The following is a 17,694-nucleotide window of genomic DNA, read 5'->3' on the forward strand; positions in this document are numbered from 1 at the left end:
CCTAAATCAGATTAAAAAAATTCTTAGGTTTCTCTAGCTTTTTAAGAGTACAATTCTTCAATTTAGCAACATACTTTTTGTATAAACAAACTTGCTTGTTATGCAGGTAGGCTGGGAAAGTATAGTTTAAATTTATTGCCAAGCTCGTTTCTATAAATTTAACTAATGAAATCGCTGCGTTTAAGACTAAATGATGTTGAAGTGCAAGTTATTGCAGAACAACAGTTTTTCTTTCCTTCACAACATTTCCCTATAGATATAATAAGCTTTTCCTAATCAAAACCTAAAATCTCTACATATGGGAAAAGTTCTCTAGGGTTGGCAGCACTCTTCAACAGCTTTGGAACTCCAGTCGCGGAGCTGAAGAATCGGTCAGTGAGCGACTTCACGAAGCAGGTCGGCAAATATAAAAGATGACTGTCCATATGAAGTCGAGACGAGGCTCGAGTCACGTATAAATCCAATTAATTGTCAACAAGCAATATGTCCGACATGGCACCGCTGGAGAGAAATGCAAGGAAGCCGTCTGTAATTAACCAGGTAAACTGCTTATTACTTTTATATTTTACGAAATAAACAAGCGCCTAAATGGTTACAGAATACAATTTATATTGTGCTCTCGTCGCTTAGTGTTCGGTTTGTATGCTGCTGCTGTTCGAAAGAGAGTACATGTAGGCTACTGAAACATCCGAATGAGTTTCCCGAACACATTCGATTGATATTATAGATATAGGCATGTGTAATATTGTAGATATACATATTCAATTACATTATACATATATTAACGTGTATCAGACTACAAATGGCATTATACGCCAACATGATTCGATTCAGATGTCATTAAAGTTTTCCTTGTGACATGTGTTTCAGTTCAACACAGCACCGGTGAATATGGCTTACGTGTACCACAGTTCACGCACATTACTGTAAACGCTGACAATATCAGCGAACACTTTAATTCCCTGTTTTCTTGTGCGTTTCCGTGAGTTATATCAAGCATGCGAGGCCGCTTCAAATCCGCAAGTTATTTTCAGGCATGCAAATAGAAAAAGAAATGGGGGGAGCGAGGATGGTGGGAACGGCAGCAGGAATGCGCATGCGCACCTTCCAAACAATGATGGAAATACTGCTTAGTTCGCGCAAATCTACGCCATTAACAGCATTTTTAAGTAAACAAACCTCTTTAAACGTGAAAGCTAGCCGTTCTTTTTTAAAGCAAAATATTTTTGCCTCTTACCCTCACATTGTTTAGCCAGCTGGCCGAGTACACTGGGCCAATACCGGAGACGGCATAATCGGAGGTTAAGGTCAGTTGGTGAGCCTATACTGGAGTCAGTGCAACGTCGCCAGCTAAGCACTCGCACGCCTCTCAGTGGCGCATCTCACTACCTTATTGCGAAGCTATCGATTGACTAACTATCTTTCGATGTTTACGCCCTATTTTGATTAGAAATGGAACGACTTGTTAGCCTTTGCGTCACAACTCTTGGCTTGCTGAAACGACAGACCAAATTCTATGGCAGGAATAAAAGAATAAACTTTTTATTTGCTTGAAAGATGATCTCGCTTGTTGGCTTCAGCATTGTGCGGAGGAATGGGTATTCCTTAAAACAAGTTAGTTTACAGGGCCCGTTACTGCCTTACGGTTTGGCCGCTGTGTACAAGGCTTGGAAAGATGCTTAGTAGGGCAGTGATGAATGGTTCATCTGATATCTAAGGGGCAGTTTCTGAAAGATGCTTAGTGGGGCAGTGATGAATGGTTCTTCTGGTATCTAAGGGGCAGTTTCTGCCAGGTATTGTTGGGGTTCAGTGATTCTACACTTTATCTCATCTTCAGAAAGGTAAATGCCAACTGCCGATTGCCGACAATGGCCGACTGACCTTACTTTTTTTTTTGCAACAGGCTGTACGTTCGGGTAGCTTTACAGCAGCGGCTCGGCTTGATTTGTGATTCGAGTTGTTCCCTACTGTGGTGCTGCAAGGCTCGCTTGGTGCATTAGCTCGTTTCCGTAGATATCGGCGTGTCTAGGAGTCCACCGGATTGTATGGTTGTTAATGTTCAGAGGCTTGACCACGGTCAGTATATAAATATTTAATGCGATTAGCATTTTAAAGAACTTTAGCCGCTTTCCGGTATGTCTGTATTTACCTGTTTCACCGAGTTAATCAAGTTGTGTACTAGTTTGGGCCACTGGTTTGTGCCAGAATAGGCAACTTGCTACTGGCTGCTGTCAGGCCTGCTGTCTGTCGAACAGACAACTTCTGCCCTAACCACTTTCACGCCGCTCTTCTAGAGAAAAAATATTTTAAGTTTCTTCCGGTGCTGGGCGGGATCGAACGGTGCCACACGGGCTCCTCAAGCACAGAACCGCAACGCTTTAGCGCTGCACCATGAATTCGCGTGTGCAGCGAGGCAATAATTTTGAGCGTTCCCACGCACCGACGCGCCATATATCTCGGAGACTGCGCGGCGGCGGCGCTGGATGGCGCAGCGTGTCCAGAGAGAAGCACGAGAGAGTAACCTAGCTGCAACGCACGCCTCAAGCTTGAACCGCATGACTCGTTTTTTGGCGCGACTGACGTCTCGGCGTTAGCACACACCAGCGAGCCATGCATCTTGGAGACCACGCGTAGACTTTGCGGCGGCGGCGCTAGATGGCGTAGCGTATCCAGAGGAAAGCGCGAGCCCGGCTACATTACATGCCTCATACATGACGCGTTTCTCAGCATTAGGGCACACTGGCGCATCCCCACACCTCGGCGACCACGCATGGAATTGGCGGCGGCGCCGCTAGGTGGCGGAGCGTGTACTGATGGAAGCGCGAGAGAGAAGCCTGGCTCCTTAACGTGCCTTATTCATGACGCGTTTCTCGGCGTTCGCACCACCGACTCGCCACGCATCTCGCAGGCCAAGCGTGGACTTTCCGGAGGCGCCGCTAGATGGCGTAGTGTGACCAGAGTGAAGCGCGAGGGGAGCCCGGCTATTTTTACACGCCTCATTCATGGCGCGTTTCACAACGTTCGCGCACACCAATTCGCCACGCATCTCGCAGGCCACGCGTGGACGCCGCTAGATGGCGCAGTGTGTACAGAGCGAAGCGCAAGAGAGGAGCCCGACTGCTTTACACGCCTCATTCATAGCGCGTTTCTCAGCATTAGGGCACACTGGCGCATCCCCACACCTCGGCGACCACGCATGGAATTGGCGGCGGCGCCGATAGGTGGCGGAACGTGTACTGATGGAAGCGCGAGAGAGAAGCCTGGCTCCTTAACGTGCCTTATTCATGACGCGTTTCTCGGCGTTCGCACCACCGACTCGCCACGCATCTCGCAGGCCAAGCGTGGACTTTCCGGAGGCGCCGCTAGATGGCGTAGTGTGACCAGAGTGAAGCGCGAGGGGAGCCCGGCTATTTTTACACGCCTCATTCATGGCGCGTTTCACAACGTTCGCGCACACCAATTCGCCACGCATCTCGCAGGCCACGCGTGGACGCCGCTAGATGGCGCAGTGTGTACAGAGCGAAGCGCAAGAGAGGAGCCCGACTGCTTTACACGCCTCATTCATAGCGCGTTTGTCAGCATTATGGCACACTGGCGCATCTCCACACCTCGGCGACCACGCATGGAATTGGCGGCGGTGCCGCTAGGTGGCGGAGCGTGTACTGATGGAAGCGCGAGAGAGAAGCCTGGCTCCTTAACGTGCCTTATTCATGACGCGTTTCTCGGCGTTCGCACCACCGACTCGCCACGCATCTCGCAGGCCAAGCGTGGACTTTCCGGAGGCGCCGCTAGATGGCGTAGTGTGACCAGAGTGAAGCGCGAGGGGAGCCCGGCTATTTTTACACGCCTCATTCATGGCGCGTTTCACAACGTTCGCGCACACCAATTCGCCACGCATCTCGCAGGCCACGCGTGGACGCCGCTAGATGGCGCAGTGTGTACAGAGCGAAGCGCAAGAGAGGAGCCCGACTGCTTTACACGCCTCATTCATAGCGCGTTTGTCAGCATTATGGCACACTGGCGCGTCCCCACACCTCGGCGACCACGCATGGAATTGGCGGCGGCGCCGCTAGGTGGCGGAGCGTGTACTGATGGAAGCGCGAGAGAGAAGCCTGGCTCCTTAACGTGCCTTATTCATGACGCGTTTCTCGGCGTTCGCACCACCGACTCGCCACGCATCTCGCAGGCCAAGCGTGGACTTTCCGGAGGCGCCGCTAGATGGCGTAGTGTGACCAGAGTGAAGCGCGAGGGGAGCCCGGCTATTTTTACACGCCTCATTCATGGCGCGTTTCACAACGTTCGCGCACACCAATTCGCCACGCATCTCGCAGGCCACGCGTGGACGCCGCTAGATGGCGCAGTGTGTACAGAGCGAAGCGCAAGAGAGGAGCCCGACTGCTTTACACGCCTCATTCATAGCGCGTTTGTCAGCATTATGGCACACTGGCGCATCTCCACACCTCGGCGACCACGCATGGAATTGGCGGCGGTGCCGCTAGGTGGCGGAGCGTGTACTGATGGAAGCGCGAGAGAGAAGCCTGGCTCCTTAACGTGCCTTATTCATGACGCGTTTCTCGGCGTTCGCACCACCGACTCGCCACGCATCTCGCAGGCCAAGCGTGGACTTTCCGGAGGCGCCGCTAGATGGCGTAGTGTGACCAGAGTGAAGCGCGAGGGGAGCCCGGCTATTTTTACACGCCTCATTCATGGCGCGTTTCACAACGTTCGCGCACACCAATTCGCCACGCATCTCGCAGGCCACGCGTGGACGCCGCTAGATGGCGCAGTGTGTACAGAGCGAAGCGCAAGAGAGGAGCCCGACTGCTTTACACGCCTCATTCATAGCGCGTTTGTCAGCATTATGGCACACTGGCGCATCTCCACACCTCGGCGACCACGCATGGAATTGGCGGCGGTGCCGCTAGGTGGCGGAGCGTGTACTGATGGAAGCGCGAGAGAGAAGCCTGGCTCCTTAACGTGCCTTATTCATGACGCGTTTCTCGGCGTTCGCACCACCGACTCGCCACGCATCTCGCAGGCCAAGCGTGGACTTTCCGGAGGCGCCGCTAGATGGCGTAGTGTGACCAGAGTGAAGCGCGAGGGGAGCCCGGCTATTTTTACACGCCTCATTCATGGCGCGTTTCACAACGTTCGCGCACACCAATTCGCCACGAATCTCGCAGGCCACGCGTGGACGCCGCTAGATGGCGCAGTGTGTACAGAGCGAAGCGCAACAGAGGAGCCCGACTGCTTTACACGCCTCATTCATAGCGCGTTTCTCAGCATTAGGGCACACTGGCGCATCCCCACACCTCGGCGACCACGCATGGAATTGGCGGCGGCGCCGCTAGGTGGCGGAGCGTGTACTGATGGAAGCGCGAGAGAGAAGCCTGGCTCCTTAACGTGCCTTATTCATGACGCGTTTCTCGGCGTTCGCACCACCGACTCGCCACGCATCTCGCAGGTTAAGCGTGGACTTTCCGGAGGCGCCGCTAGATGGCGTAGTGTGACCAGAGTGAAGCGCGAGGGGAGCCCGGCTATTTTTACACGCCTCATTCATGGCGCGTTTCACAACGTTCGCGCACACCAATTCGCCACGCATCTCGCAGGCCACGCGTGGACGCCGCTAGATGGCGCAGTGTGTACAGAGCGAAGCGCAAGAGAGGAGCCCGACTGCTTTACACGCCTCATTCATAGCGCGTTTCTCAGCATTAGGGCACACTGGCGCATCCCCACACCTCGGCGACCACGCATGGAATTGGCGGCGGCGCCGCTAGGTGGCGGAGCGTGTACTGATGGAAGCGCGAGAGAGAAGCCTGGCTCCTTAACGTGCCTTATTCATGACGCGTTTCTCGGCGTTCGCACCACCGACTCGCCACGCATCTCGCAGGCCAAGCGTGGACTTTCCGGAGGCGCCGCTAGATGGCGTAGTGTGACCAGAGTGAAGCGCGAGGGGAGCCCGGCTATTTTTACACGCCTCATTCATGGCGCGTTTCACAACGTTCGCGCACACCAATTCGCCACGCATCTCGCAGGCCACGCGTGGACGCCGCTAGATGGCGCAGTGTGTACAGAGCGAAGCGCAAGAGAGGAGCCCGACTGCTTTACACGCCTCATTCATAGCGCGTTTGTCAGCATTATGGCACACTGGCGCATCTCCACACCTCGGCGACCACGCATGGAATTGGCGGCGGTGCCGCTAGGTGGCGGAGCGTGTACTGATGGAAGCGCGAGAGAGAAGCCTGGCTCCTTAACGTGCCTTATTCATGACGCGTTTCTCGGCGTTCGCACCACCGACTCGCCACGCATCTCGCAGGCCAAGCGTGGACTTTCCGGAGGCGCCGCTAGATGGCGCATTGTGTCCAGAGCGAAGCGCAAGAGAGGAGTCCGGCTATTTTACACGCCTCATTCATGGCGCGTTTCACAACGTTCGCGCACACCAATTCGCCACGCATCTCGCAGGCCACGCGTGGACGCCGCTAGATGGCGCAGTGTGTACAGAGCGAAGCGCAAGAGAGGAGCCCGACTGCTTTACACGCCTCATTCATAGCGCGTTTGTCAGCATTATGGCACACTGGCGCATCTCCACACCTCGGCGACCACGCATGGAATTGGCGGCGGTGCCGCTAGGTGGCGGAGCGTGTACTGATGGAAGCGCGAGAGAGAAGCCTGGCTCCTTAACGTGCCTTATTCATGACGCGTTTCTCGGCGTTCGCACCACCGACTCGCCACGCATCTCGCAGGCCAAGCGTGGACTTTCCGGAGGCGCCGCTAGATGGCGTAGTGTGACCAGAGTGAAGCGCGAGGGGAGCCCGGCTATTTTTACACGCCTCATTCATGGCGCGTTTCACAACGTTCGCGCACACCAATTCGCCACGCATCTCGCAGGCCACGCGTGGACGCCGCTAGATGGCGCAGTGTGTACAGAGCGAAGCGCAAGAGAGGAGCCCGACTGCTTTACACGCCTCATTCATAGCGCGTTTCTCAGCGTTCGCACACATACCATAGAGTTTCTAAATAAGTACCCTAGAGGGAAATGTGGCGCTAGTGTCTACGGGGGCGTCCCTGAGCGTTGCCTCAACTTACATGGGAATGATGGGAAACACGGGCTTCGGACTGACTTCGATCTTTAGACTAGTAGCGTTTGCTTGCGGCGCAGTAAACGAAGCTATACTAAAATATTTTCGCGTAATTTTTTTTTCTGCAGTATCTTATATAATGCACAATACATTACCGAACTTTTGCATGACTTTAAGGTTGAAGCACGGTTCACCACCAGGGCACACCAGGGCAATGCGTCCTTTACTAGATGCCTGCCGCGTGAGCCGAGAAGCTGGTTCCTGCCCCTCTTCTCTTTACTCTTCGCCACCTGGGTCGGCTGCGAGCGCTAGCTGCGGTGGCCGCTGCAAACCTAAATCACGCAGCCCTGCCTCCGAGATTTCAACGGCGTCTTTTGCGATCCCGGAGGCTGGACCCGCGGTCTCTCGTCAAGCCATTGGTCGAGCGCGTGCCAGCCTAGTAATCGTCACTTCCTCCGCAACAGGAAGTGGGTAGGCTGCGAGCGCTGTCTCTCCGCGACTACCCTGAACTACGGGAACCTCCGCTCCAATGGGAAGACTAGCGACGCGGCAGGCATCTAGTAAAGGAGGCATTGCATGACCAGGGTTATGCATTGTTCTGCAATTCTGTTCCCGATTTAGCGCCAGTGAATAATTCTTTATTTATTTTTACAACAGCAACAACAGTGCACGTACTTATATAAAAATACTCATCAAGTATTTATGGAAATAAAAATATTGCATGGAGAAAAAGTGTTAGCACCTTTTAGAGGAATGCTACAAGTGTCGTCTGCTACGACTCCTGCTCGCTGCGAACGCGTCTTTTTACGTAGACGACAGGCACGTGCGAACTCTGTCGCTCTTTCGAAAGGCTGCGTCGGCTGTCACGATTGCTGAGCGTATTCAAGTATATTTCTAAGCACATCTGCTGCAGTGCTAGCTGGGACGCTTGTGGCCTCCTATGAGTATGCTTAATTATATGTTGTGTTGTACCGCTTCTTCTGAAGCGCGCGCCAGCAGCTGTCATGGCGTGGCTTTACGCTGACCCGTTTTGCGACAGCAGACTACAGCCAGGAAGCAGCAACCTTTCCTAACAAAAGTAAGTTGTGTTCTCAAATGTCCTGAAACACACGTTTCAATGAGCACATAAACGAGCAATGCGTAATGAAGCCCTCAATCCGATTGTCAAGCCACTATAAGTACAACTGTCTGTGTAGTAAACAAAATGCGTTATGCAAGCACTCAGCGGTCTTCCCATTGCACTCTGCATCACTAGTAAAAAAAGGTTACTGGCAGCTTATTAAAAACCCAGCACATGTGTGCAGCTAAACTTTACAGCTTTCGGGCTCGCACTGCAAATATAAGCACGTACAAGAAGCCAAACAGCTGTACCAAAGCAGTAAGTTACATCTTCATACTGACCACGCTAAGAGCGACTGAACGAAAGATATTACGTGCAGCGGTAAGAGGCAGGAAGAGAGAAGTGTGGATCAGAGAGCAAACAGGGAACGCTGATATTATATTGGACATTAAGAGAAAATAATCTAGCTGGGCAAACCATGTAATGCATAGGGCATATAACCGGTGGACCGGTAAACGTTGGCCCGATTAGGCATCCCACAAGAAAGCGTCAGTAGATGCAGAATCGGGACGCATTTTAATGAAAGCCCCACTTAAGCTTATTAGTAAGCACGCCACGTTTTCTACGTGCTTTAAAAGTTCTAAGCATAGAACATGTACTTACATTGTGCTTGTATCAGTAGTACTTTCATTTTGCTCTTCTGAAGTTTGATAAAGCAGGCGCCAACCTAACACACTTCACAAACCAAGGTCAAAACAGGTTCTCTCAAAGTTTACGACGCCGTCGCTTTCTCGTCAGGGCTTCGTCACCACACCGCGACACAAACATCTGCCCAGCCGCTAGCCCAGCGCTCTATTGCCACTTCGTGCAACAGAACCAAGGCAGACAGCTTTGCGCCGCACTGCCCCACTGCGCGTTATATAGCAAGCGCTCCAAGCGCACTTATAGCAAGTGCGCTTGGAGCGAAGCCAAAACACCTAAAGATACCTCTAGACTAGTTCGCCAATCAACAGAATAGCAATCCGCAGCCTGTACTTACCATCATTCCCATGATAGTCGAACGATCGCAGCGCCAGATTTCCCTTTAGTCAGGGCAGTTCAGCCGACATGGAAATGATGGGTAAAACATGGATTTGCCTAAACTTCGTCCTTCTGGCTTTAAATGGCTTCGTGACTGTGCAGAATGATCACTTTAAAGAGAGTACTGCGTTATAAATAATTCAATAAACATTAATAAAACTGTTCGATGACAGGATTCGAACACAGGACCTCTAGCACAAAAGCCCGATTAGAAGCCCTTATGCCACGGACGCATAGACAAGCGGGAGCACTGCAATTAGCAGCGATTATGCGTGCTTGCAGAGTCTTATTACCCTCTGCATTAAAAAAAAAGTATAAACTGCTTTGAAATTTAGCCTAATTTAGGCTAGCTAAAGCGTAATAAACGAAGCCACAAGAATGTCTTAATCCACAGTCACGAAGATCAGACAAATCCATGTGCTATACATCATTCCCATGGTGGCTGAACGATCGCAGCGCGACAGTTCCCTCTAGTAATTATAGGAAACTCTTGTCTGGAACACGCGTAAACCCTCTCTGAACGGCTGCTTTCTGCAGCTCTCAGCTGGCGATGGCATAGATTTATGCTGGCACCGTCTCGGCAACAGCTTGCATCCCCATAAGTGAAGGCAACGTTGTTCTTTCTTTTTGTTCATTCAAAATTAGGCAAATAACTGTGCCAAGTGTTGCATTGAACGACGTAGACCCCGAAATGCGACCTCTTTGCGAAATTGAACAAGAACGGTGCAGCGGTAAGCGCAAAATCATTTTTTGAAGATTTTAAGCGTAGTATGGCACGTCCCTGTATCTGCACTTTCTCGTGTGCGTGTGACTTCAGCGAAGAAAGTGAGCAGACTTGTTTAACGTTAGTTTTTCGTTCGCTTTCGTTATTGATGTCGAAGAGACGTTGCCAGCTTTGCGAGTCGTCTCTTATGCTCGTCCGCTTATATTCTTGTCTCATCCATGAAAAACCTTCAATTTTAAAAGAAATGATTAAAAATCCTTGAATATAAACGTGCTCCTCGATTTCCTTGAAAACTGGGGTTGCGGACGACTTTTGAACATTCTTAGTGACAAACTCTGCATAGGGGCTATGCCGTGGACACTGCCGGGAAACCATCCCTTTCTTGCGCGAGTGCAGCTATGTAGTTGCAATGTGGTGTGTTCACAGCCATGAACGACAGGCTTGTTTAAATCACTGTTTCCATCGTGAAACTAGGCAAAGCCGCATCAAGCTACCAAGTCTGGCCGCCATTACGTTGTCTTGCTAGTTGGTTCACACCGCAGCGTTTATAGCATTTTTGAGCTGTAGGCTCCAGAACTGTCTGGCAGAAAGTAAGTTCGAGCCATGCTTTAACACGACGACCTTTTGCTGAATTTTGACACTACTAAAAACCATACTGGAAGGCGAGTGACGTCATTGCAATGGGGATGTAAACTTGATAAATGTCACCTGAAGAGCTTGAAGCGTGTGTCCACCTCAGCAGCTGCTTAGCTGCAATTTATTGCAGCTAAGAAGAGCATTTCGCTGCTTTTCAGTGCATGTCTACGACTAAGGTTTGTTTTCGCTTCCTTTAATTTTGGCCTTCGGCATCCTTAAAACCCTTGAATTTTTAATCAAATGTTCTGTACTAACCCTGCCTCGGTCTTGCATATCTTGCTGTACCGTTGCTGGGCGCTCTTCTCTACAATTATGGCAGAGTCTCTCGCAGGCGCCGAACAGTTTATAGGCATATGGGTTTGGCGACGGTGTCTGCTCGCATTCGGGGCACGTTATAGGTTTCTCCTCTTTAAGGCAACTGTTTGGATTTATGCCCATTTGTATATGTTTCAAACTCAGCCTGCTTTTTGGGCGATGAGGCACAGCAGCGGATGACAGTTCTGCGAAAGAATGCGTAGTCCAGTACCAGTGGCGCACCAACAATTTCTATAAAAAAGGGGGAGACGATCTGACCCCCTCTCTCTCTCTCTCTCTCTCTCTCTCTCTCTCTCTCTCTCTTTAAAACAACCAGGACCACTTCAGCACAAAATAAATGCTCGATTCGGAGGTTATTTAAGGTGCCCTACAACTTTGCAATTGATATGTTGGTCCAGGTTAGCTGGGACACCCTGTGCGTGTGTATATATATATATATATATATATATATATATATATATATATATATATATATATATATATATATATATATATATATATATATACATACACATATATACACATATATATATATATACACATACATATATATATATATATATATATATATATATATATATATATATATATATATATATATATATATATATATATATATATATATATATATATATATAGGTGCCCGAGGTTATTAGAGCACAAATCACGATGGCAGACTGACGTGTGCTGACAACGCGGTCGCCAATGGAAGTGCGTTCTGTTATCCGGTATGAATGGCCACCTGTTCCCTGGAGTGAAAACCGCACTCTCGCGACGTCATTTCCAAAACAATGCTAAGGTGGAGCAGGCTGTGCGACAATTTCTTGCATCGTAGTGCACCGAGTTATACCAGAGTGGTTTCTTCAAAGTGATTACACGCTACGACAAATGTATCAATGTCGGTTGCGACTATGTGGAAAAATAGTGCAATATGTGCAGTTTATGATGCCATGTTGTATTCTTTACTTTTTTGCAATAAGTTTCCGTATGAAAATAAATGACGAAACTTACTTTCGGAACGTCCCTGCGCAGAGAGTTTCCATAGTGTGCCACCAATTTTCGCAAAATTTGTTCTTGGGGGCTTTTATAGTTCTGCCAGGGTAGCGACTCCATTCTTCCCCGCTCGTTAGATACACTCAAACACTCTGGAGTGCTAGCATATGTAATTTATTGCACAAGCCCCAATTACCTATTTATTTTGAACTTCACCTACAGGTCACGCAATAACTTGTCCTTACCGTCGCCAAAGATAACGAAGCTGCCTCCTTTAGTTCACTGAGGACGCCAGACGAAACTAATATATCACGCACAAAAAAGTATGAAGAAAAAAGATGAGGCTTCAATCATTTTTAGTAATGCTTCTAAATATGCCAGAAACATTAAAACTGCGCGACACATTCCACTTAAATATGCTGCCTGTTCCTTCAAACTATAAAATACCTGAAACGCAGAGTTCTCTTTGGACATAGGGAAACCTAGCTAATAGCAGAAGCGTAATACTTTCTAACACTTGCTTACAATTTTTTAACGTTGTATTTCATCAACACGTATTTACAATCGCACATAAACTTGGCGTATGTTCGCAAAATTCGACCTCAGCTGTATAGTTGTCATTATGCCAGCGCACCCGTGTAAATCTTACACCGCTCGTAAAACAGACTGATAACGCTATGGACCGCTAGCTTGCATACGTATTCTACTGAAAACTGCGCATTTAACCTACCTGTTTGGAACATTGCTTGCATAGTGACCCTACGATGCCCCTAATTTCCCCAAGATATAAACAAGATGTCTTGTTTAGCTCACCGAGGACACCGGAGAAACAAACTACGAATCCCGTAATATGCACGTAGAATACATGAAAAAACGAGGATTAAGATTAAATAGTTCCTGCATTTGATAATCCAACGCATTCATGCCGTAGGGTGCACCAGTTTTTGGGCGCGGCTGATTATAATACTTTATTCGGACCTCCACCCTCGCCCGCAGGTTAAATGTAGCAAACTGATTGTGTTTTCGAATATGGATATAGCGTTAAAGGACCTCAGGTGGTCAAAATTGATCCCGAGTCCCCGCTACGGCGTGCCTCATAATCAGATCATGGCATTGGCACCTAAAACCTCATAATTCTTTTTTCAATTTTTTTTTTCAGCTGCTCCAGGAGCTGGCGGCGTACGCTCTCGGAGAACACACGTGCGGTTCATCCGCACGCTAGACGCGCGCTAAGCGCGGACTTCTTACCTCTCAAGTCCAGTTCTGTCATTTTCCTATTTCTTGCGCATTCTTGCGCATTCTTGCGGCGTTCACACCGGTGGTTGAGAAAAGCCGCGTGACCGACCACGACTAGCGAGCGACCAAGGAGCAACTCGCGGCGACGTTCACATCGCGGCCTGCCAGTCCCCAGCTCGAGATGTCTCGAGATTCGCGTCGTTCACGCGTTCGCGCCGGCTTTCGCACGGAACGAGTTTATGTCTTCGTGGTTCCGGAGCATAAGAGACAACTAAAGACATGTGTCGTTCACCGGGAGTCAACGATTTTTTTTTTTTTTTTAACCATGCGGATGGAGGGGCCGCACCCGAGTCCGTGTGTCATGTTGCACTCATGCTTACCTCTCGCTGCCTTTCACTTCTGTTACACTCGAGCTCTCGCCACATGCCTTGACAGCGAGCTTGTAAGTCACAAGTGTTTTGTACTTGTAAATGATTGCAGCGACAGCTTCAGCTGTGGATGCGCAGTTCCTGCAGAAGAAGAAAAAAAAAAGAAACCAGCAGTGGCATGCGCCTTCACTCGCACTGCCACAGCCAAGTAAGAATAAAGCGAGTATTCTCACGGCCTGCTCGTACGCCCTGCTCGTACGCCCTGCTCATTGATTCGCCAGGCCATGCGGGAAAGCCCGGACACCGCAGTAGTCATGAACTATAGCACCCCCCTCGCCCCCCTTTCCCTTATAGATTCAACCTGCTTGATGACCTGCTCGAAACTGACGACATCGCCGAGGTCATCAAGGGCGGAATGAAGGCGAATGTCAACGAAGGCAGCAGAGCCTGCATACTAACCAATAATTTTGACGAGGCAGGTAATAGTGGCGTTCGAAACTCTGCATCTGTAGTTTGCATCACTCTCGCATTTCGCCGCCGACTATGCCGAAAACCTCGATGCCATAGCGTCAGGTGCAGTCGAACATTTCGTTGGATGAAGTGTGCAAAAGAAAATTGACCACCTAATTCACAGAGTATCTCTTGAGTTCATGTTATAAAGCTTTAATTTTTCTCAGCGTACTTAGCCTGCTTTGTTGCGAGCGCTAAGGTGCGCGATCTTTACAGCGAACTGACCTGTATAGCGAAGGATTTTGGAAGTCCCAAGCGCTTCGTTATAAAGGCGTTTGACTGTAGCTGCAAAGCGGTTGCGACTCCCAGGTGCGAAGGCGCTTTAAATGCGTGTTGGGCTCATAAATCTAGGTAGTGTCCAAAGTTTACCCTTTAAACATGGTTTCCACCGCCGTTATAAAACCATGTAAAACCTTCGTCACACCATGTAGATTCTTGAGAGTGTCGACAAGACGCCATCAGGAGGCTCTGACTAAGGGCCTACGCCCTCTACAAGCATTCAGTCTTTGGTATACAAAAGACAGAAGTAAATAAAAAACAACAGAGATGTCGCATATTGAAAAAAAAAATGACGGGCCACTTTATGCTGACATGTACCAAAAATTTGCACTGTGTAGGTTGCTTATGTGCTCTGAAAAGATAAAGTAAAAGAAAAACATGTTAATGCTGAAAATAACGTTATTGTGCGGGGGCTGCCGCACGCACACGATTCGCAGCGAGCTCTTATGCAGCGGGAAAAAAAATATCAAAATATATAAAACGTTTGTTAAATCACTGAGTTTTACTATAGTGAAATAAAAGTAAGAAGAAAATTCGCGAAAACGTTCTAAAAGGTGTGAAACTGAACAGCGATCAAGTTAAAGTTGAAAGATAGATTATGGACAACACATTTTATAAGTCACTGTTGCAGTATTATCAAACGGGCCTGCGTGTTTGTATTTAACTCTATTGCGACGTTGTGCCGCGTGATAACCCAAGTGAAACAAAACAAAGAATGCTACTCGCATTCGCAGTATGCCAACTTAATTTTACGAGTAATCAGACGATGGCGAGAACGAAGTGTGCAAGGCGCGTTCGTCGGGCGGTGCGCGCGCGCGGCCGGTGTTCGCAGAGCTCAGAAGGCGCCCGTTGCTCTTCGCGGAACGATGCAGGGATCGCTGGCCAGCCGCAGGCCCTGGGACCCGCTGGTGGAGGAGTCAGCGCGACCGTCGCTGCAATGCCTCAACCGGATCAGAAAGGAAGTGGCGCACTTCTACGCCGAGCCGCCGGCTAGGGTGTTCATCACACGTGAACAGCATGACTTGACTAAGATTCACGCCCTCATCGTGGGCTCCTCTGGAACGCCCTACGAGGGCGGCTTCTTCCAGTTCCTCATCAGGTACCGTCTCTCGGGTTCCTTTTATCTCTCTGTCGTTCCCCCGTTTACCGATCTCCCAGCTCCTCGCCACCCGTTCCCACATTCTCTCTCTATCTCTCTCTCTGATCAGGTTCCCAGCGGACTACCCCATGAATCCACCCCGCATGCGCCTTATGACCACTGACGAAGGCCGCGTGCGCTTCAACGTGAACCTCTACGCGAATGGCAAGGTCTGCTTGAGCACCCTCGGAACGGCGCCTGGACCAGGTTGGGTCCCCGTTGACTACCTGTCAAACTTGCTAGTCTCCGTGCAGTCGATGATGGACGCCGAACCTTACTTTTACGGATGCAAAACCGAAGAGCAACCGGGCGACTCTGGCATCTACAACCAGTTCATTCAGCATGAGACAATCAGGGTCGCCGTGTGCGACCAAGTTGAAGCCGCCCTCAATGGCAGCGCTCGCTGCCCTCCGGCTTTCAGGGAACAGATCTTGAAGACATTCCTCGAGCTGTACAATGGGTACGAAGAAGCAGCGAAGGCCCAGCAACACCTTACGGGCCGCGTTATGAGAGACACGTACACTGCTTCGAGGGTAGCAGTGTTCCAGTACGAAGAGCTGCTCATGCGTCTGCGCCGTCTCAAGAAGGAAGCCGAGCTCAGGAATAGAGCGGTCGCTGCCATCGCCGCTGCGGTCGCCGCTGCCAGTGGTCAGGCCTCCGCTCAGGAGCACGAGGTCACCGACACGGCCGAAGCCAATCCCAAGAAGCCCGAAGAATGTTCCCATCTCGGAGACTTCTGAGGCGGCGACGTGCGCTTCCCAGCAGGCTGCGGCTAGGTCTGCGGGATCTCGGGGCCGGATTTCGGAGGCGAAGTTAGCTTCACAGCAAGCTGCGGCAAGGCCCGCGGTATGTGGCAAAGAATGAGGCCGTGTATGCATGTCCCTGCACCGAAATAAAAGCGCCGTACAAAATTCCATAGAGCTTTTCTTTGTGTGAGACGGGTCTGGATGGGACTTCTGCCAATACGCCGCGTACCGCGACATTCACTCCTCAACTGAAGGCATCGCGCTGTGACAACTTTTAAATAAAGGTTGCCTGCATATATATCGTTCGAATAGACAACTTATATGCTTGTTTTGTTTTTATTTTTTCTTAATTTTTGTAACTAATAATTAGGGGTGTGCGAATATTGAAATTTTCGAATACGAATCGAATACGAATAAGGCGAAAAACTGTCTTCGAATATCGAATCGAATATCGAATATATGTGTAGTATTAAAAATTGCAAAACGAGGTAACAATAGCTTTATTACCCTTTTAAAAATAATATTGCATTTTACGAGGCTGCTTCAGGGTAAAGAGGCACTCATTCTTGGTAATGCACTCAGGTAATGTCAGGTAATACTCTGCCAGGTAAACGCTTGTTACAGATTATCGCGAAGGAAAATTGACTGCTCAACATGTTTAGAAAGTAAAGGCTCTCTATGCATAGTGACAACATTGGTGCAGGTAACATTTTCTAGGTGCATATTTTATTGCGCATACTTACAAAGCCCGAAAGTACATCATATATTGTTATGAAAGAGCCCTGGAATAAAGCTTGGTAAAAAAAATCGAAACTGATCATGTCTCACGGGCCTGATGCAGATAGACTGGAACAGAGCGTACACATTCATGGCAAGGTTCGTTACAGCACTTAAGATCACAGTGCTGTAACGCTGTGTCGTCGTTTGGTACCTTCTTTTGTCCTTGTTTTGTGTTGCACTGTAACGAACCTTACTATGAATCCCAACCAACTGGCCCAACTTGCCATCTTGATGCAGAGCATACAGATAATGAGCGGATCATGTGAAGCTCTCAGTGAATAAACATGTTCTTAGGAGAATGTGGAGCAAGCATATAATTCGTTAATTGCTAAATTTTTCAGTCTGTCCGAATATTCGCCGTTTCGACCATTATTCGGCCGCCCTCGAATATTCGGGAACTTACGAATATGCATTTCTCGAATCGAATACGCTTCGAATAAGGAAAATATTCGATTCGTATTCGAAATTTCGAATATTCGCACACCCCTACTAATAATCCATAATTTTTGTCTCACGTTGCGCTATGCCGGCTCCACGCAAGTCTTTTTCTTTTTATTTCTCTATGCTACGATCGTAAAATAGATCCGCGTGCGACCAATCGGTGAACTAATCGGCGACGCGGCAGAATCGAACCGGCGAACCGTTCAGCGAATTCGCCTTGTCACAACATTTGGTGAGCCTTAGGCCTTGGTAAGATTCCAAGCTCGGACTCGGCAGGTAAGAGATTGCATCACCTTGCCTAGGTGGCTG

The 17,694-nt window shown here is 49.3% G+C and overlaps 2 protein-coding genes across 2 annotated transcripts in view; one reads left to right on the forward strand and one right to left on the reverse strand.

Annotated features, from left to right (window-relative positions):
- LOC135917529 (uncharacterized) overlaps nt 1-17,694 on the reverse strand; it is a 118,424-nt gene that overhangs the window by 49,033 nt on the left and 51,697 nt on the right. Inside the window, exon 2 of the mRNA XM_070523696.1 lies at nt 13,504-13,632. Within this exon, the coding sequence (XP_070379797.1) occupies nt 13,504-13,632 (129 nt within the window). The remainder of the gene's footprint in view (nt 1-13,503; nt 13,633-17,694) is intronic.
- Nucleotides 383-16,332, forward strand: LOC135917527 (ubiquitin-conjugating enzyme E2 Z-like). The gene is made up of 3 exons (XM_065451107.1): nt 383-540; nt 15,153-15,379; nt 15,489-16,332. Exons 1-3 carry the CDS (start codon nt 484-486, stop codon nt 16,156-16,158), a joined length of 954 nt encoding a protein of 317 aa, XP_065307179.1. The 5' UTR covers nt 383-483; the 3' UTR covers nt 16,159-16,332.

The sequence above is a fragment of the Dermacentor albipictus genome, chromosome 1 (genome assembly GCF_038994185.2).
Source record: "Dermacentor albipictus isolate Rhodes 1998 colony chromosome 1, USDA_Dalb.pri_finalv2, whole genome shotgun sequence".
NCBI classification, from domain to species: Eukaryota; Metazoa; Arthropoda; class Arachnida; order Ixodida; family Ixodidae; genus Dermacentor; species Dermacentor albipictus.

Bases quoted from the DNA above. Each gene is read 5' to 3' on its own strand.
- LOC135917527 (XM_065451107.1), top strand. From the start codon at position 484: ATGTCCGACATGGCACCGCTGGAGAGAAATGCAAGGAAGCCGTCTGTA. The intron at 541-15,152 runs GTAAACTGCTTA...GGAACGATGCAG, and splicing joins AGCCGTCTGTAATTAACCAG to GGATCGCTGGCCAGCCGCAG. The intron at 15,380-15,488 runs GTACCGTCTCTC...CTCTCTGATCAG, and splicing joins TTCTTCCAGTTCCTCATCAG to GTTCCCAGCGGACTACCCCA.